The sequence below is a fragment of the Anolis sagrei genome, chromosome Y (assembly GCF_037176765.1).
Source record: "Anolis sagrei isolate rAnoSag1 chromosome Y, rAnoSag1.mat, whole genome shotgun sequence".
In the NCBI taxonomy this organism is placed as follows: Eukaryota; Metazoa; Chordata; class Lepidosauria; order Squamata; family Dactyloidae; genus Anolis; species Anolis sagrei.
In genome coordinates this window covers 80,193,590-80,219,654 of record NC_090035.1, presented here as the reverse complement: position 1 = coordinate 80,219,654, position 26,065 = coordinate 80,193,590, and the positions used below count along the sequence as shown (strand labels likewise).

Below are 26,065 nucleotides of genomic sequence, written 5' to 3'. Positions count from 1 at the left end.
TCTAAGTAAAAAGCACTTTAACGGAAAAGGTAAATCCAATTAGATAAGAAGATAAGCATGAACATTGTAATGTATTTTTTTTTTTGGCTTTTTAAGTCCCTTCCGCTGTGTTTTTCAGTGTTTTTATGAGTGATGGTCACTTGTTGGCCCGAGAGGTGTCTTGTGTCCAAATTTGGTGTCAATTCGTCCAGTGGTTTTTGAGTTATGCTAATCCCACAAACTAACATTACCTTTTTATTTATATAGATAAGTAAAAAACATCTAAGTAAAAAGCACTTTAACGGAAAAGGTAAATCCAATTAGATAAGAAGATAAGCATGAACATTGTAATGTATTTTTTTTTGGCTTTTTAAGTCCCTTCTGTTGTGTTTTTCAGTGTTTTTATGAGTGATGGTCACTTGTTGGCCTGAGAGGTGTCTTGTGTCCAAATTTGGTGTCAATTCGTCCAGTGGTTTTTGAGTTATGCTAATCCCACAAACGAACATTACCTTTTTATTTATATAGATAAGTAAAAAACATCTAAGTAAAAAGCACTTTAAAGGAAAAGGTAAATCCAATTAGGTAAGAAGATAAGCATAAACATTGTAATATATTTTCTTTTTTTGGCCTTTTAAGGCCAAAACATTACATTTTTATTTATATAGATTTATTTATACCCTGCTTTATAACTTCTGAAGGAGACTAAAGCAGCTTAACATAAAAGCACTAAATATACCAATATGCAAATATTGAAACAGGTATTATTGTATTTATTCATTGGTGCCAAACTGTGTTAATTCCACAGTGTAGATGCACCCTCTCCAAACTAAACTCACCAAGTCGTTCCTCGTAATGTTTAGTTTCCATTTATAGAACAGTTTCAGCCCAATAACAATCTTACTAACTGTTTACGTTGGGCCTTTCAAACCCTGGTTTGTTTTCCCCCCTAAGTCCATCCAAATACTTTACACTTTGGTAGCATTTCGCCCTGCTTGCAGTCTCAAAAATTTTCCATCGCAAAGCCTGATTCACCTGCGCATCCATTAGCCTCCCGGCTCCACAATTCCCTTGACTCTCCCGAGAGCCACTTTGGATCCATTTGGATAGAAGGCTTTCAAAAACATCCTGGATTCTGGTAAACAAAGGGCTGGGGCCGGTTTAGAAAGCTAAGCTCTCAAGGGCAAGTTCTCCACCTCGCAGGGTAAACCAAGAAAGATATTTTGGAGGCTAAAATAGGGGCAAAACAACCCGAGGAACATTGGCATGACTGAATATCCTACGAAGCATTCGGTTGCATCTTTGGAGCCGTTTTGCAGCTTCAACATGCATCCCTAAACTGTTGAACGAATGCAGTTTGGCACCACTTGAACTTGGCTCAATGCTATGGGACCCAAGGAGTTGTAGTTTGGTCCTCTTTTTGACACAGAAGGCTCAAGACCTTGTAAAACTACAACTCCCAGGATTGTATAGCATTGGCGGGACCTGAGGAATTGTAGTTTGGTCCTCTTTTTGGCACAGAAGGCTCAAGACCTTGTAAAGCTACAACTCCCAGAATTGTATAGCATTGTTGGGCCCCAAGGAGTTGTAGTTTGGTCCTCTTTTTGGCACAGAAGGCTCAAGACCTTGTAAAGCTACAACTCCCAGGATTGCATAGCATCACCGGGCCCCAAGGAGTTGTAGTTTGGTCCTCTTTTTGGCACAGAAGGCTCAAGACCTTGTAAAGCTACAACTCCCAGGATTGCATAGCATCACCGGGACCCGAGGAATTGTAGTTTGGTCCTCTTTTTGGCACAGAAGGCTCAAGACCTTGTAAAGCTACAACTCCCAGGATTGCATAGCATCACCGGCGAGGAATTGTAGTTTGGTCCTCTTTTTGGCACAGAAGGCTCAAGACCTTGTAAAGCTACAACTCCCAGGATTGTATAGCATTGTTGGGCCCCAAGGAGTTGTAGTTTGGTCCTCTTTTTGGCACAGAAGGCTCAAGACCTTGTAAAGCTACAACTCCCAGGATTGCATAGCATCACCGGGACCCGAGGAATTGTAGTTTGGTCCTCTTTTTGGCACAGAAGGCTCAAGACCTTGTAAAGCTACAACTCCCAGGATTGCATAGCATCACCGGCGAGGAATTGTAGTTTGGTCCTCTTTTTGGCACAGAAGGCTCAAGACCTTGTAAAGCTACAACTCCCAGGATTGTATAGCATTGCCGGGACCCAAGGTGTTGTAGTTTGGTCCTCTTTTTGGCACAGAAGGCTCAAGACCTTGTAAAGCTACAACTCCCAGGATTGCATAGCATCACCGGGACCCGAGGAATTGTAGTTTGGTCCTCTTTTTGGCACAGAAGGCTCAAGACCTTGTAAAGCTACAACTCCCAGGATTGCATAGCATCACCGGCGAGGAATTGTAGTTTGGTCCTCTTTTTGGCACAGAAGGCTCAAGACCTTGTAAAGCTACAACTCCCAGGATTGTATAGCATTGCCGGGACCCAAGGTGTTGTAGTTTGGTCCTCTTTATTATTATTATTATTATTATTATTATTATTATTATTGTGTCACGAGCGACTTAAGAAACTGCAAGTCGCTTCTGGTGTGAGAGAATTGGCCATCTGCAAGGACGTTGCCCAGGGGACGCCCGGATGAATTGATGTTTTTATCATCCTTGTGGGAGGCTTCTCTCATGACCCCACATGAGGAGCTGGAGCTGATAGAGGGAGCTCATTCGCCTCTCCCCAGATTCGAACCTGCGACCTGTCGGTCTTCAGTCCTGCCGGCACAGGGGTTATTATTATGTATTACTATTTAATTACTATTAATTATTAATATCATTAAAAAGTATTATTAACTGCACTTTTTGGCCTCTTCAGAATGAACCAATTTATTAATGAAAAAAATATGTAAATTTGTTAATATATGATTAATAAGAAAATAAGGGCACATTTTAGGGGAGTTGAAGGGCACTCTGTTGATGCTCAGAGGCACTCTTTCCCATCAAGAAGGGGAGAAGTGAGATGGAGGGGAGGCAAGAAGGGACCCAGCTTCCCACCTGAACCAGAAGCTACTAGTCTTTAATGGCCAGGAAAGGGTGCGTCTTAGGCTGAGAGGCACTCTGCTTATGCTCAGAGGCACTCTGTGTATGCTCAGAGGCACTCTGTTTATGCTCAGAGGAACTCTTTCCCATCAAGATGAGAAGTGAGATGGAGGTGAGGCAAGCTGGGACCCAGCTTCCAACCTTTAATGGCCAGGAAAGGGTGCATCTTAGGCTGAGAGGCACTCTGTGTATGCTCAGAGGCACTCTTTCCCATCAAGAAGGGGAGATGGAGGGGAGGCAAGCTGGGACCCAGCTTCCCACCTTAACCAGAAGCTATTAGTCTTTAATAGTCAGGAAAGGGTGCGTCTTAGGCTGAGAGGCATTCTGTGTATGCTCAGAGGCACTCTTTCCCATCAAGAAGGGGAGAAGTGAGATGGAGGAGAGGCAAGAAGAGACCCAGCTTCCCAATTTAACCAGAAGATACTAATCTTTAATGGCCAGGAAAGGCTGCGTCTTAGGCTGAGAGGCACTCTGTTTATGCTCAGAGGCACCCTATGTATGCTCAGAGGCATTCTTTCCCATCAAGAAGAAGTGAGATGGAGGGGAAGCAAGAAGGGACACAGCTTCCCACCTTAAGCAGAATATACTAGTCTTTAATGGTCAGGAAAGGGTGCGTCTTAGGCTGAGAGGCACTCTGTGTATGCTCAGAGGCACTCTTTCCCATCAAAAAGAAGTGAGATGGAGGGGAAGCAAGAAGGGACACAGCTTCCCACCTTAAGCAGAATATACTAGTCTTTAATGGTCAGGAAAGGGTGCGTCTTAGGCTGAGAGGCACTCTGTGTATGCTCAGAGGCACTCTTTCCCATCAAGAAGAAGTGAGATGGAGGAGAGGCAAGAAGAGACCCAGCTTCCCAATTTAACCAGAAGATACTAATCTTTAATGGCCAGGAAAGGGTGCGTCTTAGGCTGAGAGGCACTCTGTTTATGCTCAGAGGCACCCTGTGTATGCTCAGAGGCATTCTTTCCCATCAAGAAGAAGTGAGATGGAGGGGAAGCAAGAAGGGACACAGCTTCCCACCTTAAGCAGAATATACAAGTCTTTAATGGTCAGGAAAGGGTGCGTCTTAGGCTGAGAGGCACTCTGTGTATGCTCAGAGGCACTCTTTCCCATCAAGAAGAAGTGAGATGGAGGAGAGGCAAGAAGAGACCCAGCTTCCCAATTTAACCAGAAGATACTAATCTTTAATGGCCAGGAAAGGGTGCGTCTTAGGCTGAGAGGCACTCTGTTTATGCTCAGAGGCACCCTGTGTATGCTCAGAGGCATTCTTTCCCATCAAGAAGAAGTGAGATGGAGGGGAAGCAAGAAGGGACACAGCTTCCCACCTTACGCAGAATATACAAGTCTTTAATGGTCAGGAAAGGGTGCGTCTTAGGCTGAGAGGCACTCTGTGTATGCTCAGAGGCACTCTTTCCCATCAAAAAGAAGTGAGATGGAGGAGAGGCAAGAAGAGACCCAGCTTCCCAATTTAACCAGAAGATACTAATCTTTAATGGCCAGGAAAGGGTGCGTCTTAGGCTGAGAGGCACTCTGTTTATGCTCAGAGGCACCCTGTGTATGCTCAGAGGCATTCTTTCCCATCAAGAAGAAGTGAGATGGAGGGGAAGCAAGAAGGGACACAGCTTCCCACCTTAAGCAGAATATACTAGTCTTTAATGGTCAGGAAAGGGTGCGTCTTAGGCTGAGAGGCACTCTGTGTATGCTCAGAGGCACTCTTTCCCATCAAGAAGAAGTGAGATGGAGGAGAGGCAAGAAGAGACCCAGCTTCCCAATTTAACCAGAAGATACTAATCTTTAATGGCCAGGAAAGGGTGCGTCTTAGGCTGAGAGGCACTCTGTTTATGCTCAGAGGCACCCTGTGTATGCTCAGAGGCATTCTTTCCCATCAAGAAGAAGTGAGATGGAGGGGAAGCAAGAAGGGACACAGCTTCCCACCTTAAGCAGAATATACAAGTCTTTAATGGTCAGGAAAGGGTGCGTCTTAGGCTGAGAGGCACTCTGTGTATGCTCAGAGGCACTCTTTCCCATCAAGAAGAAGTGAGATGGAGGAGAGGCAAGAAGAGACCCAGCTTCCCAATTTAACCAGAAGATACTAATCTTTAATGGCCAGGAAAGGGTGCGTCTTAGGCTGAGAGGCACTCTGTTTATGCTCAGAGGCACCCTGTGTATGCTCAGAGGCATTCTTTCCCATCAAGAAGAAGTGAGATGGAGGGGAAGCAAGAAGGGACACAGCTTCCCACCTTAAGCAGAATATACAAGTCTTTAATGGTCAGGAAAGGGTGCGTCTTAGGCTGAGAGGCACTCTGTGTATGCTCAGAGGCACTCTTTCCCATCAAGAAGAAGTGAGATGGAGGAGAGGCAAGAAGAGACCCAGCTTCCCAATTTAACCAGAAGATACTAATCTTTAATGGCCAGGAAAGGGTGCGTCTTAGGCTGAGAGGCACTCTGTTTATGCTCAGAGGCACCCTGTGTATGCTCAGAGGCATTCTTTCCCATCAAGAAGAAGTGAGATGGAGGGGAAGCAAGAAGGGACACAGCTTCCCACCTTAAGCAGAATATACTAGTCTTTAATGGTCAGGAAAGGGTGCGTCTTAGGCTGAGAGGCACTCTGTGTATGCTCAGAGGCACTCTTTCCCATCAAAAAGAAGTGAGATGGAGGGGAAGCAAGAAGGGACACAGCTTCCCACCTTAAGCAGAATATACTAGTCTTTAATGGTCAGGAAAGGGTGCGTCTTAGGCTGAGAGGCACTCTGTGTATGCTCAGAGGCACTCTTTCCCATCAAGAAGAAGTGAGATGGAGGAGAGGCAAGAAGAGACCCAGCTTCCCAATTTAACCAGAAGATACTAATCTTTAATGGCCAGGAAAGGGTGCGTCTTAGGCTGAGAGGCACTCTGTTTATGCTCAGAGGCACCCTGTGTATGCTCAGAGGCATTCTTTCCCATCAAGAAGAAGTGAGATGGAGGGGAAGCAAGAAGGGACACAGCTTCCCACCTTAAGCAGAATATACAAGTCTTTAATGGTCAGGAAAGGGTGCGTCTTAGGCTGAGAGGCACTCTGTGTATGCTCAGAGGCACTCTTTCCCATCAAGAAGAAGTGAGATGGAGGAGAGGCAAGAAGAGACCCAGCTTCCCAATTTAACCAGAAGATACTAATCTTTAATGGCCAGGAAAGGGTGCGTCTTAGGCTGAGAGGCACTCTGTTTATGCTCAGAGGCACCCTGTGTATGCTCAGAGGCATTCTTTCCCATCAAGAAGAAGTGAGATGGAGGGGAAGCAAGAAGGGACACAGCTTCCCACCTTAAGCAGAATATACAAGTCTTTAATGGTCAGGAAAGGGTGCGTCTTAGGCTGAGAGGCACTCTGTGTATGCTCAGAGGCACTCTTTCCCATCAAGAAGAAGTGAGATGGAGGAGAGGCAAGAAGAGACCCAGCTTCCCAATTTAACCAGAAGATACTAATCTTTAATGGCCAGGAAAGGGTGCGTCTTAGGCTGAGAGGCACTCTGTTTATGCTCAGAGGCACCCTGTGTATGCTCAGAGGCATTCTTTCCCATCAAGAAGAAGTGAGATGGAGGGGAAGCAAGAAGGGACACAGCTTCCCACCTTACGCAGAATATACAAGTCTTTAATGGTCAGGAAAGGGTGCGTCTTAGGCTGAGAGGCACTCTGTGTATGCTCAGAGGCACTCTTTCCCATCAAGAAGAAGTGAGATGGAGGAGAGGCAAGAAGAGACCCAGCTTCCCAATTTAACCAGAAGATACTAATCTTTAATGGCCAGGAAAGGGTGCGTCTTAGGCTGAGAGGCACTCTGTTTATGCTCAGAGGCACCCTGTGTATGCTCAGAGGCATTCTTTCCCATCAAGAAGAAGTGAGATGGAGGGGAAGCAAGAAGGGACACAGCTTCCCACCTTAAGCAGAATATACAAGTCTTTAATGGTCAGGAAAGGGTGCGTCTTAGGCTGAGAGGCACTCTGTGTATGCTCAGAGGCACTCTTTCCCATCAAGAAGAAGTGAGATGGAGGAGAGGCAAGAAGAGACCCAGCTTCCCAATTTAACCAGAAGATACTAATCTTTAATGGCCAGGAAAGGGTGCGTCTTAGGCTGAGAGGCACTCTGTTTATGCTCAGAGGCACCCTGTGTATGCTCAGAGGCATTCTTTCCCATCAAGAAGAAGTGAGATGGAGGGGAAGCAAGAAGGGACACAGCTTCCCACCTTAAGCAGAATATACAAGTCTTTAATGGTCAGGAAAGGGTGCGTCTTAGGCTGAGAGGCACTCTGTGTATGCTCAGAGGCACTCTTTCCCATCAAGAAGAAGTGAGATGGAGGAGAGGCAAGAAGAGACCCAGCTTCCCAATTTAACCAGAAGATACTAATCTTTAATGGCCAGGAAAGGGTGCGTCTTAGGCTGAGAGGCACTCTGTTTATGCTCAGAGGCACCCTGTGTATGCTCAGAGGCATTCTTTCCCATCAAGAAGAAGTGAGATGGAGGGGAAGCAAGAAGGGACACAGCTTCCCACCTTAAGCAGAATATACAAGTCTTTAATGGTCAGGAAAGGGTGCGTCTTAGGCTGAGAGGCACTCTGTGTATGCTCAGAGGCACTCTTTCCCATCAAGAAGAAGTGAGATGGAGGAGAGGCAAGAAGAGACCCAGCTTCCCAATTTAACCAGAAGATACTAATCTTTAATGGCCAGGAAAGGGTGCGTCTTAGGCTGAGAGGCACTCTGTTTATGCTCAGAGGCACCCTGTGTATGCTCAGAGGCATTCTTTCCCATCAAGAAGAAGTGAGATGGAGGGGAAGCAAGAAGGGACACAGCTTCCCACCTTAAGCAGAATATACTAGTCTTTAATGGTCAGGAAAGGGTGCGTCTTAGGCTGAGAGGCACTCTGTGTATGCTCAGAGGCACTCTTTCCCATCAAGAAGAAGTGAGATGGAGGAGAGGCAAGAAGAGACCCAGCTTCCCAATTTAACCAGAAGATACTAATCTTTAATGGCCAGGAAAGGGTGCGTCTTAGGCTGAGAGGCACTCTGTTTATGCTCAGAGGCACCCTGTGTATGCTCAGAGGCATTCTTTCCCATCAAGAAGAAGTGAGATGGAGGGGAAGCAAGAAGGGACACAGCTTCCCACCTTAAGCAGAATATACAAGTCTTTAATGGTCAGGAAAGGGTGCGTCTTAGGCTGAGAGGCACTCTGTGTATGCTCAGAGGCACTCTTTCCCATCAAGAAGAAGTGAGATGGAGGAGAGGCAAGAAGAGACCCAGCTTCCCAATTTAACCAGAAGATACTAATCTTTAATGGCCAGGAAAGGGTGCGTCTTAGGCTGAGAGGCACTCTGTTTATGCTCAGAGGCACCCTGTGTATGCTCAGAGGCATTCTTTCCCATCAAGAAGAAGTGAGATGGAGGGGAAGCAAGAAGGGACACAGCTTCCCACCTTAAGCAGAATATACAAGTCTTTAATGGTCAGGAAAGGGTGCGTCTTAGGCTGAGAGGCACTCTGTGTATGCTCAGAGGCACTCTTTCCCATCAAGAAGAAGTGAGATGGAGGAGAGGCAAGAAGAGACCCAGCTTCCCAATTTAACCAGAAGATACTAATCTTTAATGGCCAGGAAAGGGTGCGTCTTAGGCTGAGAGGCACTCTGTTTATGCTCAGAGGCACCCTGTGTATGCTCAGAGGCATTCTTTCCCATCAAGAAGAAGTGAGATGGAGGGGAAGCAAGAAGGGACACAGCTTCCCACCTTACGCAGAATATACAAGTCTTTAATGGTCAGGAAAGGGTGCGTCTTAGGCTGAGAGGCACTCTGTGTATGCTCAGAGGCACTCTTTCCCATCAAGAAGAAGTGAGATGGAGGAGAGGCAAGAAGAGACCCAGCTTCCCAATTTAACCAGAAGATACTAATCTTTAATGGCCAGGAAAGGGTGCGTCTTAGGCTGAGAGGCACTCTGTTTATGCTCAGAGGCACCCTGTGTATGCTCAGAGGCATTCTTTCCCATCAAGAAGAAGTGAGATGGAGGGGAAGCAAGAAGGGACACAGCTTCCCACCTTACGCAGAATATACAAGTCTTTAATGGTCAGGAAAGGGTGCGTCTTAGGCTGAGAGGCACTCTGTGTATGCTCAGAGGCACTCTTTCCCATCAAGAAGAAGTGAGATGGAGGAGAGGCAAGAAGAGACCCAGCTTCCCAATTTAACCAGAAGATACTAATCTTTAATGGCCAGGAAAGGGTGCGTCTTAGGCTGAGAGGCACTCTGTTTATGCTCAGAGGCACCCTGTGTATGCTCAGAGGCATTCTTTCCCATCAAGAAGAAGTGAGATGGAGGGGAAGCAAGAAGGGACACAGCTTCCCACCTTAAGCAGAATATACAAGTCTTTAATGGTCAGGAAAGGGTGCGTCTTAGGCTGAGAGGCACTCTGTGTATGCTCAGAGGCACTCTTTCCCATCAAGAAGAAGTGAGATGGAGGAGAGGCAAGAAGAGACCCAGCTTCCCAATTTAACCAGAAGATACTAATCTTTAATGGCCAGGAAAGGGTGCGTCTTAGGCTGAGAGGCACTCTGTTTATGCTCAGAGGCACCCTGTGTATGCTCAGAGGCATTCTTTCCCATCAAGAAGAAGTGAGATGGAGGGGAAGCAAGAAGGGACACAGCTTCCCACCTTACGCAGAATATACAAGTCTTTAATGGTCAGGAAAGGGTGCGTCTTAGGCTGAGAGGCACTCTGTGTATGCTCAGAGGCACTCTTTCCCATCAAGAAGAAGTGAGATGGAGGAGAGGCAAGAAGAGACCCAGCTTCCCAATTTAACCAGAAGATACTAATCTTTAATGGCCAGGAAAGGGTGCGTCTTAGGCTGAGAGGCACTCTGTTTATGCTCAGAGGCACCCTGTGTATGCTCAGAGGCATTCTTTCCCATCAAGAAGAAGTGAGATGGAGGGGAAGCAAGAAGGGACACAGCTTCCCACCTTAAGCAGAATATACAAGTCTTTAATGGTCAGGAAAGGGTGCGTCTTAGGCTGAGAGGCACTCTGTGTATGCTCAGAGGCACTCTTTCCCATCAAGAAGAAGTGAGATGGAGGAGAGGCAAGAAGAGACCCAGCTTCCCAATTTAACCAGAAGATACTAATCTTTAATGGCCAGGAAAGGGTGCGTCTTAGGCTGAGAGGCACTCTGTTTATGCTCAGAGGCACCCTGTGTATGCTCAGAGGCATTCTTTCCCATCAAGAAGAAGTGAGATGGAGGGGAAGCAAGAAGGGACACAGCTTCCCACCTTAAGCAGAATATACAAGTCTTTAATGGTCAGGAAAGGGTGCGTCTTAGGCTGAGAGGCATTCTGTGTATGCTCAGAGGCTCTCTTTCCCATCAAGAAGGGGAGAAGTGAGATGGAGGGGAGGCAAGAAGGGATCCATCTTCCCACCTTAAGCAGAAGCTACTAGTCTTTAATGGTCAGGAAAGGGTGCATCTTAGGCTGAGAGGTACTCTGTGTATGCTCAGAGGCACTCTGTTTATGCTCAGAGACACTCTTTCCCATCAAGAAGTGAGATGGAGGGAAGGCAAGAAGGGACCCAGCTTCCCACTTTAACCAGAAGCTACTAGTCTTTAATGGTCAGGAAAGGGTGTGTCTTAGGCTGAGAGGCATTCTGTGTATGCTCAGAGGCTCTCTTTCCCATCAAGAAGGGGAGAAGTGAGATGGAGGAGAGGCAAGAAGAGACCCAGCTTCCCACCTTAACCAGAAGATATTAGTCTTTAATGGTCAGGAAAGGGTGCGTTGTAGGCTCAGTGGCATTCTATATATGCTCAGAGGCAGTCTTTCCCATCAAAAAGAAGTGAGATGAAGTGAGGCAAGAAGAGACTCAGCTTCCAACCTTAACCAGAAGCTACTAGTCTTGAATAGTCAGGGAAAGGTGCATCTTAGGCTGATAAGCAATTTGTTTATGCTCAGAGGCACTCTTTCCCATCGAGAAGAGGAGAAGTGAGATGGAGGGAAGGCAAGAAGGGACCCAGCTTCCCACTTTAACCAGAAGCTACTAGTCTTTAATGGTCAGGAAAAGGTGCGTCTTAGGCTGAGAGGCACTCTGTGTATGCTCAGAGGCACTCTTTCTCATCAAAAAGAAGTGAGATGGAGGGGAGGCAAGATGGGACCCAGCTTCCCACCTTAAGCAGAAGCTTTAATAGTCAGGAAAGGGTGCGTCTTAGGCTTAGACGCACTCTGTGTATGCTCAGAGGCACTCTTTCCCATCAAGATGAGAAGTGAGATGGAGGAGAGGCAAGAAGAGACCCAGACTCCCACCTTAACCAGAAGCTATTAGTATTTAATAGTCAGGGAAAGGGTGCGTCTTAGGCTGAGAGGCACTCTGTGTATGCTCAGAGGCACTCTGTGTATTCTCAGAGGCACTCTTTCCCATCAAGAAGGGGAGAAGTGAGGTGGTGGGGAGGCAAGAAGGGACCCAGCTTCCCACCTTAAGCAGAAGCTACTAGTCTTTAATAGTCACACAAGAATGCGTCTTAGGCTGAGAGGCACTCTATGTATGCTCAGAGGCACTCTTTCCCATCAAGAAGGGGAGAAGTGAGATGGAGGAGAGGCAAGAAGAGACCCAGCTTCCCAACTTAACCAGAAGATATTAGTCTTTAATGGCCAGGAAAGGGTGCGTCTTAGGCTGAGAGGCACTCTGTTTATGCTCAGAGGCACTCTGTGTATGCTCAGATGCACTCTGTGTATGCTCAGAGGCACTCTTTCCCATCAAGAAGGGGAGAAGTGAGATGGAGGGGAGGCAAGAAGAGACCCAGCTTTCCATCTTAACCAGAAGATACTAGTCTTTAATAGTCAGGAAAGGGTGCGTCTTAGGCTGAGAGGCACTCTGTGTATGCTCAGAGGCACCCTTAGCCAGCAAGCATTGAGAAAGGGAGAGAAGGGGGAAGTAATAGGGCAGGAAAAAGGAACTTTTCCTCCTTACCTGGGGCTGGCGGTCCCCAACGCCTTCTTCATGGCTGCGGATGATGGTTCAGGGCGTGTGAATGGGTGTATTGATCCGAAAGAGGCGCAGGGAAGGCAAGTGGGAGGCGGGAGTCTGGCGTGGGGCGTGGGGCGGGGCGTGGGCCCTCCTCCTGCTCCGGTAATGGGGTGGGAACTTCCCCACTCCTTCCTGCCCTCCCCTTTAACCCTTCCGGCGCCAAACTGGGATTGGAAGGAAAGTTTCCTAACTTTTGGAAAGTTTAGGCGGGGAATGCCGAGCGTGGGAAAAAACGGGCTAATTTTCCCACGGAATGCGGAAGGGGGAACCCGTCCTGGGGGGTGGTCGGGAAATGGTCCCTGTGCCTTTAAGAGCTGCCAGGAAGGAGGGAGGGAGGGAGCGAGGGGAGGTTTCCCTTGGGAGGAGGAAAGAAGAAAGTAGAGAATATCCGGTTGCGACAAAGAAAGTTCTGCTTTGAAACTTGATCTCTCCATCCTGGAGAATTGAGTGACACTGCCATCGCTCCAGGAGTTGTAGTTTGACGTTTTCTTTAGCTTTCTCTGCCCAAAAGAGTGCCAACTCCCAACTTTTCACAACAGTTCAAGTGGTGGTAAACTGCATTAATTTTCCAGTGTGGATGCACCCCAAAGAAGGCTAAAGACCTTGTAGAACTACAACTCCCAAGACTCCATAACACTAAGCCAAAGTAGTAGCAAACTGCATTCATTCTGTAGTGTAGATGCACCACAAAGAAGGGTTAAGACCTTGTAAAACTACAACTAGAAGTTCTGTAGCACTGAAGGCTAAAGACCTTGTAAAACTACAGCTCTCAGGTTTAATAGCACTGAGCCATGGCAGGTCAAAGTAGTAGAAAGCTGCATTCATTTAGAAGGCTAAAGACCTTTTAAAACTGCAACTCCCAGGATTATATAGCACTGAGCCAGGTCAAAGTGGTAGCAAACTGTATTCATTTTGCAGTGTAGATGCACCCAAAAGAAGGCTAAAGACTTTGTAGAACTACAACTCCCAAGACTCAATAGCACTGAACCAAAGTAGTAGCAAACTGCATTCATTCTGTAGTGTAGATGCACCACAAAGGCTTAAGACCTTGTAAAACTACAACTCCTAGAAGTTCTGTAGCACTGAAGGCTAAAGACCTTGTAAAACTACAACTCCCAAGACTCAATAACACTAAGCTATGGTCGTCAAAGTAGTAGCAAACTGCATTCATTCGATGCACCACAAAGAAGGCCAAAGACCTTGTAAAACTGCACCTCCCAGGATTCAATAGCACTGAGCCATGGTCATCAAAGTGGCAGCAAACTGCATTCATTCTACAACGTGGATGCACCCCAAAGAAGGCTAAAGACCTTGTAAAACTACAACTCCCAAGATTCAATAGCACTGAGCCATGGCAGGTCAAAGTGGTAGCAAACTGCATTCATTTTGCAGTGTGGATGCACCCCAAAGAAGGCTAAACACCTTGTAAAACTACAACTCCCAAGATTCCATACCACTGAGTCATGGCCATCAAAATGGTAGCAAACTGCATTAATTTTGCAGTGTAGATTCACTCCAAAGAAGGCTAAAGACCTTGTAAACTACAACTCCCAGGATTCAATAACACTGAGCCATGGTCGTCAAAGTAGTAGGAAACTGCATTCATTCTGTAGTTTAGATCCACCCAAAAGAAAACTAAAGACCTTGTAAAACTGCAATTTCTAGGATTCAATAGCACTGAGCCATGGCAGTTCAAAGTGGTAGCAAATTGCATTAATTTTGCAACGTAGATGCACCCAAAAGAAGGCTAAAGACCTTGTAAAACTACAACTCCCAGGATTCAATAGCACTGAGCCATGGCCATTAAAGTGGTAGCAAACTGCATTCATTCTGCAGTGTAGATGCACCCCAAAGAAGGCCAAAGACCTTGTAAAACTACAACTCCCGGGATCCAATAGCACTGAGCCATGGCAGTTCAAAGTGGTAGCAAATTGCATTAATTTTGCAACGTAGATGCACCCAAAAGAAGGCTAAAGACCTTGTAAAACTACAACTCCCAGGATTCAATAGCACTGAGCCATGGCAGGTCAAAGTAGTAGCAAACTGCATTCATTCTGCAGTGTAGATGTACCACAAAGAAGGCTTAAGACCTTGTAAAACTACAACTCCTAGTAGTTCAGTAGCACTGAGCCATGGCAGGTCAAAGTGGTAGCAAACTGCATTCATTCTGCAGTGTAGATGCACCCCAAAGAAGGCTAAAGACCTTGCAAAACTACAGCTCCCAAGATGCAATAGCACTGAGTCATGGCCGTCAAAGTGGTAGCAAACTGCATTCATTCTGCAGTGCAGGTGCATTCTGCAACATGGATTTAAATTCCACCTTCACAGTGGAAACCGACTATGAGACCTTGGGCAAAGTCACGCTCTCTCAGCCTCAGAGGAAGCCAGATACAAGGCACTCGGCCAAGGGAAAACAATCACAGAGGTGTCATATCGTGGGAATTTTGTGATAAATGCCTCCATTCACCAATACATTTTTCTATCTCACTATTCACCTGTGTCTGCTTTTATCATCTATGTATTGATCCACCTTTTCATTCATCCATTCACCATTCATCTACTTATTGATGCATCTTTCGATCAGCAATATATTTCTCTTCTCTATCTCTCCATCTATTCACCTGTGTCTTTCTCTATCGCCTAGTTATTGATCTACCTCTCCATCCATCCATTCACCAAAACATTTCTCTCTGTCTCTATCTCTCAATCCATTTACCTGTCTTTCTCTATCATCTGTTTATTGATCCACTTCTCCATCCATCCATTCACCAATACGGTTCTTTTCTCAATCTATCTATTCACCTGTGTCTGCCTCTATCATCTATGTATTGATCCACCCATCCATCCACCAATACATTTCTCTATCTTTCTATCTCTTCACCTGTCTCTCTATCTATCTATTTATCTATCCATTCATTCACCAATACGTTCCTCTCTTTATCTATTCACCTCTCTCTCTCTATCTACTAGTTCATTCATCCACCTCTCTTTTCTATCTCTTCACTTGTGTCTCTATCTATCTATCTATCTATCTATCTATCTATCTATCTATCTATTCACCAATACATTTCTCTCTCTATCTCTTCACCTGTCTCTCTATCTATCCATTCATTCATCAATGTTTCTATCTATCTATCTATCTATCTATCTATCTATCTATCTATCTATCTACCATTTCATTCATCCATCTCTCTTTTCTATCTCTTCACTTGTGTCTCTATCTATCTATCTATCTATCTATCTATCTATTCACCAATACATTTCTCTCTCTATCTCTTCACCTGTCTCTCTATCCACTCATTCACCAATGTTTCTCTCTTTATCTATTCATCTATCTATCTATCTATCTATCTATCTATCTATCTACCAATCTATCTATCGATCTACCATTTCATTCATCCATCTCTCTTTTCTATCTCTTCACCTGTGTCTCTATCTATCTATCTATCTATCTATCTATCTATCTATTCACCAATACGTTTCTCACTCTATCTCTTCATCTATCTATCTATCTATTCACCAGTTTCTCTCTATCTGTTCATCTATCTATCTATCTATTCATTCATCTACCTCTCTTTTCTATCCCTTCACCTGTGTCTCTATCTATCTATCTATCTATCTTCCTACCTACCTACCTACCTACCTACCTATCAGTTCATTCATCCATCTCTCTTTTCTATCTCTTCACCTGTGTCTCTATCAATCTATCAATCTATCAATCTATCAATCTATCTATCTATCTATCTATCTACCATTTCATTCATCCATCTCTCTTTTCTATCTCTTCACCTGTGTCTCTATCTATCATCTATCTATCTATCTATCTATCTATCTATCTATCTATCTATCTATCTATTCACCAATACGTTTCTCACTCTATCTCTTCATGTATCTATCTATCTATTCACCAATGTTTCTCTCTTTATCTGTTCATCTATCTATCTATCTATTCATTCATCTACCTCTCTTTTCTATCCCTTCACCTGTGTCTCTATCTATCTATCTATCTATCTATCTATCTATCTATCTATCTTCCTACCTACCAGTTCATTCATCCATCTCTCTTTTCTATCTCTTCACCTGTGTCTCTATCAATCTATCAATCTATCTATCTATCTATCTATCTATCCATCCATCCATCCATCCATCTATCTATTCACCAATACGTTTCTCTCTCTATCCCTTCACCTCTCTCTCTATCCATTCATTCACCAATATGTTTCCCTTTCTCTACCTATTCACTTGTCTCTTTCTCTACCATCTATCTATTGATCCACCAACCCATACATCATCCATCTCTCTTCTCTATCTCTTCACCTATGTCTCTATCTATCTATCTATCTATCTATCTATCTATCTATCTATTCACCAATACATTTCTCTCTCTATCCCTTCACCTCTCTCTCTATCCTTTCATTCACCAATACGTTTCTCTCTTTCTCTACCTATTCACCTGTCTCTTTCTCTACCATCTATCTATTGATCCACCAGCCCATTGATCATCCATCTCTCTTCTCTATCTCTTCACCTGTGCATCTATCTATCTATCTATCTATCTATCTATCTATCTATCTATTCACCAATACGTTTCTCTCTCTGTCCCTTCACCTCTCTCTCTATCCTTTCATTCACCAATACGTTTCTCTCTTTCTCTACCTATTCACCTGTCTCTTTCTCTACCATCTATCTATTGATCCACCAACCCATTGATCATCCATCTCTCTTCTCTATCTCTTCACCTGTGCATCTATCTATCTATCTATCTATCTATCTATCCACCCATAGGTTTCTCTCTCTCTCTCTTCATCTCTCTCTCTCTCTCACTCTCTCTATCCATTCATTCACCAATAGGTTTCCCTCTATCTATCTATCTATCTATCTATCTATCTATCTATCTATCTATTCACCTGTCTCTTTTTCTATACCATCTATCTATTGATCCCCCAACCCATCTATCTGATCCTTTATCCATCCATTAACCAATACATTGGCACGAGGGGCTGTGCAATAGTGATGAGAATGTGGAAGGCTGTGTGTTTTGTTTTTGTAATTCCACATATCATATAATGCGGTTGGGGATGGCATTTAATTTCGATGTGCGATGTACAATGACAACAAAAGTTATTCTATTAATAGGCGACACAGATCAGTTTGTTAAAGAGCCAGGGATGGGTTTGGAGTGCTACACTAAGCCTTGGAGAAGCCAGAGTTCGAGTTCTGCTCAGCTGTGGAAACCAATTCGGAGACTGGGCAAGTCACATACTCTCAGCCTCGAAGGAAGTGTCCTAAGAGTGTCAGGGTGGTGCTGAGGGATGAAGGTAGGCCTGAGAGAGAGAGACCCGGGTTCGAATCCGGCTGGGGCACGTACCCTTCGCGCTTGACGCTGCAGGAGCTGCTGGAGGACGTGGTCCGGCTCCTCTGGTCCTTGCAGGAGGGGCGCTGGAGCGGGGCCGGGGGCCCTTCCGGCGAGGGGCAGCTACTTCGCCCGCTGTGGAGGAGAGAGCCTCAGCAAGGGAGCCAAGAAGGGGCCAAGAAGGGGCAGAAGGGGGGAGAAGAAGGCAAAGACGTGGAACCAGCCAGGAAAGGAAGGAAGGAAGAAGGAAGGAAGAAGAAGTGGATCCAGCCGGGAAAAGAAGTGGAGATGGGTCAGCAAGCATGTGCCGGGAGAAGCAACCAACCGGGTGCGCAAGCCAGGAATGAGGTTGTTGGATGGAAAGCAAAGCATTGGTTTCAAAGGGGGAAGAGCTTTGCAAGACCTGAGGTGCTCCAGTCCAGAAAACGCCTTCAAAGCTTCTCCCCGTGGAATCCTAGAGTTGGGAGAGACCCCAAAGGGCGATCAATTCCAAACCTCATAATTAAAGCACTCCCGACAGGTAGCCATCCAACCCTTGCCAAGGTTTTGGTTCTGGCATCCCTTTTCACCCTTAGAATATAGGTTCATAAACTTGGAAGAGGTCCACAAGGGCCATCTAGTTGTTGTTATTGTTAAGGCTATGGCTGTGGCTATGGCTATGACTATTGTTATTGTTGTGGCTATGGCTATGGCTATGGCTATTGTTATTGTTCAGGCTATGGCTGTGGCTATGGCTATTGTTATTGTTATTGTTATTGTTATTGTTATTGTTATTGTTAAGGCTGTGGCTGTGGCTGTGGCTATGGCTATTGTTATTGTTATTGTTAAAGCTATGGCTATGGATATGGCTATGGCTATTGTTACTGTTAAGGCCGTGTCTGTGTCTGTGTCTGTGGCTATGGCTATGGCTATGGTTATTGTTATTGTTAATGCTATGACTGTGGCTATGGCTATTGTTATTGTTATTGTTAAGGACATGGTTATGGCTATGGCTGTGGCTGTGGCTATGGCTACGGCTATTGTTATTGTTATTGTTCAGGCTATGGCTGTGGCTATGGCTTTGTTGTTGTTGTTCATTCGTTCAGTCGTCTCTGACTCTTCGTGACCTCATGGACCAGCCCACGCCAGAGCTCCCTGTCGGCCGTCACCACCCCCAGCTCCTTCAAGGTCAATCCAGTCACTTCAAGGATGCCATCCATCCATCATGCCCTTGGTCGGCCCCTCTTCCTTTTACCTTCCACTTTCCCCAGCATAATTGTCTTAATTATGGCTATGGCTACTGTTATTTTATTGTTATTGTTAAGGCTATGGCTGTGGCTGTGGCTATTGTTCTTGTTCTTGTTAAAGCTATGGATATGGCTATTGTTATTGTTAAGGCTGTGTCTGTGGCTATGGCTATAGCTATTGTTAAAGCTATGGTTAAGGCTATTGTTTTTGTTATGGCTATGGTTATTGTTATTGTTAATGCTATGGCTGTGGCTATGGCTATTGTTATTGTTATTGTTAAGGACATGGCTATGGTTATTGTTATTGTTATTGTTAAGGCTATGGCTATGGCTATGACTGTGGTTATTGTTATTGTTAAGGCTATGTCTGTGGCTATTGGTGTTGTTATTAATATTATTGTTATTGTTAAGGCTGTGGCTGTGGCTGTGGCTATGGCTATTGTTATTGTTATTACATGGCAGGAGGAGATGGCAACATATAATTGTACGTAATCGCAAGACGCATTGGAGAGCTTTTTGGATCTCCCTTGTCTTGGAGAATTCGGTTTCTGCTTCCTCTTTCACCCAGTTCCCCCTTTCCCAGGTTTCGTGCCAAACAGCCTTTTCATTCGTGGCACCTTTGGTCTCCAAACCAAGCAAGACTTGCATAGCAGACAAGAAAGCAAGAGAGAGCTCAGCATGGAAAGTGGGGGAAGTGGGGGAGAAAGTGCTTGTTGGTCAAAAGATGTCATGCCAAGGCTTTAGAGCAGAGTGAACCACGCAGGATAGTGTCCGTCCCATGAAAGAATGAGCTTCCAAACCCTGTCTTAAAACTATACACACACACACACACACACACACACACACACATCCACTCCTTTAGGTAGCGATAGCTGAAGAACCGGTTTTGTCCATAGACACCTCCAAGGTAATGTGTCCAGCATGTCTGCATGGAGCGGTACCTATTGATCTACTCACATTTGCATGTTTTCAAACCACTAGGTTGGTAGAAGCTGAGCCTAACAGTGGGAACTCAATGCGGATTGGGAAAAAAGCCTCGGTGGAGACCCTTTTTCCCCATTATAATAACTCTTCCAGGAGTTTACTTCCTGTTGTCTTAACTAGGAGTCGTATGTAAGTCGGAAACTGCCTGTGGCAAACAGATCCCTCTTGGAACAGATCTTGAACAGCCTGGAAAACTCACAGCAACCCACAGAACCCTCTTTGAACATACCTTGCTATTGTGTTGTCGTGTGAGTTACTGTGAGTTTTTCGGGCTGTATGGCCATGTTCCAGCAGCATTCTCTCCTGACATTTCACCTGTACCCTGCTTCTCAGTGGTGTTCTTTATTTATTTAATACTGGGAAGCATGAAAATAAACAAATTCTGGTTCTCGGTATTTAAAAACACCAGAATAATGATAGGAAATAAAGAACACCACTCAGAAAGAGGAGAACTCCAAACAGCAAACAATCAAGTGCCAGTTAATACCTCCGAAACAGAGGATGCCCTCGAGCAACAACAGCCAGGCTACCTCTATGCAGATACCCTCACTGATTGTCTTTGTAGCTTCGTGGCTACTCAATGCTATTCAAGCTTGCTAATTGCAACATTCACACTTGCTTTATACAGGCAGGAAAGGGTTTTTTCTCCCACCTTGGACATTATTACACACACAGACACACACACGGAATATATATATATATGTGTGTGGAATAAATATATATCTATGTGTGTGTATGTGTGTGTGTGTGTGTGTATATATATATATATATGTATGTATTCCACACACACATACATATACACACACACACACACTTCACTTGCTACCCCTATGCCGATACTCTTGCTGATTGACTTTGCAGCTTCATGGCTACTCAATGCTATTCAAGCTTCCTAATTGCAACATTCACACTTGCTTTAGACAGACAAGGAAGGGTTTTTTCTCCCACCCTGGACATTATTCCATACACACACACACATGTATGGAATATATATGTATGGAATATATATATATATATATATATATGTATATGTATATGTATATGTATATGTATATGTATATGTATATGTATATATATGGAATAAATATATATGTATGTGGAGTAAGTGTGTGTGTGTATATATATATATATTCCACACACACATATATACACACACACACTCCACTTGCTACTCCTATGCCGATACTCTTGCTGACTGACTTTACAGCTTCATGGCTACTCAGTGCTATTCAAGCTTCCTAAATGCAACATTCACACTTGCTTTCGACAGACAGACAAGGTTTTTTTCTCCCACCATGGACATTATTATATATATATATATATATGTGTGTGTGTGTGTGTGTGTGTGTGTGTGTGTGGAATATATATATATATATATATATATATGGAATAAATATATATGTATGTGGAATAAATATATATGTATGTGTATATATATATATGTATGTGTGTGTGTGTATATATATATATATATATATATATATTCCACACACACATACATACACACACACACACCACTTGCTACCCCTATGCAGATACCCTCGCTGATAGACTTTGCAGCTTTATGGCTACTCAATGCTATTGAAGCTTGCTAATTGCAACATTCAAAGTTGGTTTAGACAGACAGGCAAGGGTTTTTTTTTCTCCTACCCTGAACATTATTGCAGACACACGCACACCGCTTGCTACCCCTATGCAGATACCCTCACTGACTGACTTGGCAGCTTCGTGGCTACTCAATGCTATTCAAGCTTGCTAATTGCAACATTCAAACTTGTTTTAGACAGACAGGCAAGGGCTTTTAATCCCACCCTGGACATTATTCCAGATACACACACACACACACTCCACTTGCTACCCCTACGCAGATACCCTCGATGATTGACTTTGCAGCTTCATCGCTACTCAATACTAATCACGCTTGCTAATTGCAATATTCACACTTGCTTGAAATAGACAAGGGTTCTTTTTCCCACCCTGGACATTGTTATATGTATATATGTGTGTGTGTGTGTGTGTGTGTATACACACACACATGTATACATACACACATATCTACACACAGAGAGATATACATATACATATATACATATACTTGCACACACATCTACATATAATTATATATACACCCCAATTGCTTCACTTCTAACAGAACCTCTGAAGATGCCATTAGCCACAGATGCAGGTGAAATGTCAGGAAAGAATGCTGCTGAAACATGGCCACCCAGCTCCAAAAACTCATAGAAACCCAAATCTTGTTAGTGGGCGATTCTATAATTATTATTTTTTTTTTTTTTGAAGAGACAACATTGAGCTATGACTCTGATCCTTTCTCAGCCAAGGAAACCCACTGGTCAGACTTGGAGTGAGTCACACTCTCTCAGCTTTTCCCCATGGTTTGACCCATTGTGCATCATTCAACTGCAGCAGCCAAATGAACCGCTTTCTGCTGACCTGTCGATCATCAAGTCAAATTAAAAGGCAGTTCTGATGGTGTTTTCATAAAACATATGCAAGGAAAGTGGGTGATACACAAAGCAAGTGCTGCAATCCCAGTTTAACCAGTCTGGAGTCCTGGGATGTGTAGTTTGGGGAGGCATTAGAGTTCCCCCAAACCACAAGTCCCAGGGTCCCATAAAGTGCAGTCGTGGGAGTTTAAAATGCAATCGTTGCGCTATAACGACGTAGTGTGGAAAAGCCCTTGGGGAAGTTACTTTTTGCGAAAACACACGTCACCTTTTTCCAGACAGCAATTCTCTCTTGGGAGAGGATGGAGACGTTGAATAGCCCCTCCTTTGTGGGATGATCCCATTGCTCAGGCTTGGCCGGGATGGCAGGCCTCTCAGGAGCTGGTAAACTGCAAGAGAAATAATAATAATACAACAAGGCATTCAGCTATAGTAATCCAACCATTGATAAAACATAGCTAGACTACTTTTACAAACTTGACCCGGGACTGCCCTGGAAGACTGTTCCAAAACTTTTGTTGCATGCAAGAAAAGTATCTACAAACTGGGTAGATATTTACTGCCTGGCTGAAAGGAGTTGGACTAGATGGCCTTTGGAGGTCCTTTCCAACTTGAATGCAGTATAGAATGCCTTAGAGTCTGATGGAGTCTCCTTCTCTGGAGGTTTTGAAGCAAAGGCTGGATAGCCATCTGCCGGAAAGGTTTTGATGGTGTCTTCCTGCGTGATAGAAAGAGGTTGGACTAGATGGTTTTTGGAGGTCCTTTCCAACCTTAATGGAATAAGGAATGCCTGAGAGTCTGATGGAGTCTCCTTCTCTGGAGGTTTTGAAGCAGAGGCTGGATGGCCATCGTTCAGGAGGGATCCAATGGCATCTTCCTGCCTGGCAGAAAGGGGTTGATTAGATGTCCTTTGGAGATCCCTTCCAACTTGAATGGAATATAGAATGCCATGGAGTCTCTTTCTCTAGAGGTTTCAAAGCAGAACCCGGATGGCCTGGAGGCTGGATAGCCATCCACCAGGAAGGCTTTAATAGTGTCTTACTGCCTGGCAAGAAAGGGGTTGGACTAGATGGCCTTTGGAGGCCCTTTCTAACTCATGGAGTCTGATGGAATCTTCCTCCTTGGAAGCAGAACCTGGAGGGCCATCTGTCAGGAGGGCTTTGATGGTCTCTTATGTATGGCAGAAAAAGGTTGGACTAGATGGCCTTTGGAAGGCTTTGACTGTGACTTCCTACCTGGCAGAAAGGGGTTGGACTAGATGGCCTGTGGAGGTCCTTTCCAACTATTAGAACATAGTGGAATCTGATGGAGTCTCCTTTCTTGGAGGTTTCGAAGCAGAACCTGGAATGGCCATCTGTCAAGAGGGCTTTGATGGTCTCTTACTGTCTGGCATAAAGGGGTTGGACTAGATGGCCTTTGGAAAGCTTTAATGGTGTCTTCCTGCCTGTTAGAAAGGGGTTGGACGAGATGGTTTTTAGAGGTCCTATCCAACTTGAATGAAATATGGAATGCCTGATGGAGCTTCCTTCCCTGGAGGCTTCCAAGCAGAGGCTGGATGGCCATCTGTTGAGAGAGCTTTGATGGTGTCTTACTGCTTGATAGAAAGTGGTGGTGTCTTACTGCTTGATAGAAACTAGATGGCCTTTGGAGGCCCTTTCCAACTTGAATGCAATATAGAATGCCTGAGTAAGCATGGGCAAACTCCAGCTCTCCAGGTGTTTTGGACTTCAACTCCCACAATTCCTAACAGCCTACCGAAGTTTGCCCATGCCTGCCTTAGAGTCTGATGGCATCTCCTTTTCTGGAGGTTTCAAAGCAGAGGCTGGATGGCCATCTGTCGAGAGGACTTTGATGATGCTGATGAAGACATGATGAAAATACATGATAGACATATTGGAAAATATATATTGGATGTAACCATATTAGAAATAGGAATTAGAAAATAAAATATATATGATGTATGTATGCATGAACTTCACTTCACTTGGGAAAATATTCTCTTCTTAAAAACAGCAAATTAAGAGACCAGAAAGAGGCCAGAAAGAGGCCAGGGTCAAGGAAAGGAATGTATCTGGCAAATATCAGGATACTCTTCCATTTGGTACCAAGCAGGGCTTATCGTAAGATTAATGAGCCTGGCTATCAAGAGGCTTCTTCAGGAAAGGACTCATCTCAAGATGGATGGAAGCTCTTGCTATCAGTAGCCTAGCAGACACTCTGGTGCTATGGCCCACCAATGAGCTGCTCTTTAGATAAAGATGCTTAATGGGAGACTGAAGGTGTTGAAGTTAAAATATGCTATTGAAGTCAATGTAAAAGTGGAATTTTGTGACGCACATTGTGAGGTTGGATGATGCATGCATATTATTTTAAAGGGTATATAAACCCTTTTGTTCAGCACCCTGTTTCCTGGAGTACCAGCAGGGTCCATATCCGGTTGCACCAACCGAGAATTTTGTTGTTCATTCGTTCAGTCGTTTCCGACTCTTCGTGACCTCATGGACCAGCCCACGCCAGAGCTCCCTGTCGGCCGTCACCACCCCCAGCTCCTTCAAGGTCAGTCCAGTCACTTCAAGGATGCCATCCATCCATCTTGCCCTTGGTCGGCCCCTCTTCCTTTTAAAGATACAGAATGGGTGATGCCTGGCTCGAGAGCAGTACGTGTGAAAAGGATCTTGGAGTCCTCGTGGACAACAAGTTAAACATGAGCCAACAATGTGATGTGGCAGCAAAAAAAGCCAATGGGATTTTGGCCTGCATCAAGAGGAGCATAGTGTCTAGATCTAGGGAAGTCATACTACCCCTCTATTCTGCTTTGGTTAGACCACACCTGGAATATTGTGTCCAATTCTGGGCACCACAATTCAAGAGAGATATTGACAAGCTGGAATGTGTCCAGAGGAGGGCGACTAAAATGATAAAAGGTCTGGAGAACAAGCCCTATGAGGAGCGGCTTAAGGAGTTGGGCATGTTTAGCCTGAAGAAGAGAAGGCTGAGAGGAGATATGATAGCCATGTATAAATATGTGAGAGGAAGCCACAGGGAGGAGGAGGGAGCAAGCTTGCTTTCTGCTTCCTTGGAGACTAGGACGCGGAACAATGGCTTCAAACTACAAGAGAGGAGATTCCATCTGAACATTAGGAAGAACTTCCTGACTGTGAGAGCCGTTCAGCAGTGGAACTCTCTGCCCCGGAGTGTGGTGGAGGCTCCTTCTTTGGAAGCTTTTAAGCAGAGGCTGGATGGCCATTTGTCAGGGGTGATTTGAATGCAATATTCCTTCTTCTTGGTAGGGGGTTGGACTGGATGGCCCTTGAGGTCTCTTCCAACTCTTTGATTCTATGATTCTATGATTCCACCAACCGAGAATAAACCGTGCTTTTACAGACCTCAGGAACTCTCTTTTGTCTCTTTCCCTCAAACCTTCTCCCTGCCATTTCAATGCCTCCTGCCTTGCGGAAAGGAGTTGGACTAGATGGCCTTTGTGGGTCTCTTCCAACTCTATGAGTCTGTGCAAATGGTCTCTGGCTTGGAGATGGGACCTATGAAAGCTACCGACTCAGGACTATATTTGGCACCCTTAAAACGTTCTCAAACCCGGGTACCTTTGTTGGGTCCCTTCTTTTGCAAGCTGAGCCCGTTCTCCTCGCAGGTGCTGAGGCGGCGGAGGACGTCGGCCAAGGCGGCCTTCAAAACCTGGATCTCATCCTCTTGCAGCTGTAGGCGCTGCTCCAGGTAGGAGATGCGGTCGTCCACCTCCATCCCGCTGACGCCGGACAAGTTGTCATCTGGGGGAGAAAGGATGGAAAAGGTCGTTTATTTACATGCAGAACAAGATATTAGTTGCATTGTTGCATCTGCTAGGCATGGGCCGGTCCAAAAAGAAGACCCCTCTCCAAGCCCAGAAGGGCCGCCAAGGAATTCAATGTGCTGCCAGCTCTATTTCAGAGGAAGGAACTGGCAAAAACACCTC

General features: G+C 44.9%; 1 protein-coding gene across 6 annotated transcripts in view; it reads right to left on the bottom strand.

Annotated features, from left to right (window-relative positions):
- The window catches only part of LOC132780806 (echinoderm microtubule-associated protein-like 2), an 89,396-nt gene that overhangs the window by 49,080 nt on the left and 14,251 nt on the right, over positions 1-26,065 (bottom strand). For 3 of the 6 annotated variants that reach the window (XM_067461805.1, XM_067461804.1, XM_067461808.1), the window contains exons 2-5: positions 25,698-25,880; positions 22,364-22,484; positions 17,821-17,871; positions 17,433-17,552 (exon numbers count right to left, since the gene is read on the bottom strand). In XM_067461805.1, the coding sequence (XP_067317906.1) occupies positions 17,433-17,552; positions 17,821-17,871; positions 22,364-22,484; positions 25,698-25,880 (475 nt within the window). Of the gene's footprint in view, positions 1-12,007; positions 12,149-17,432; positions 17,553-17,820; positions 17,872-22,363; positions 22,485-25,697; positions 25,881-26,065 lie in introns of those variants that run through there. The other 3 variants (XM_067461806.1, XM_067461809.1, XM_067461807.1) reach the window with 3 other exon arrangements.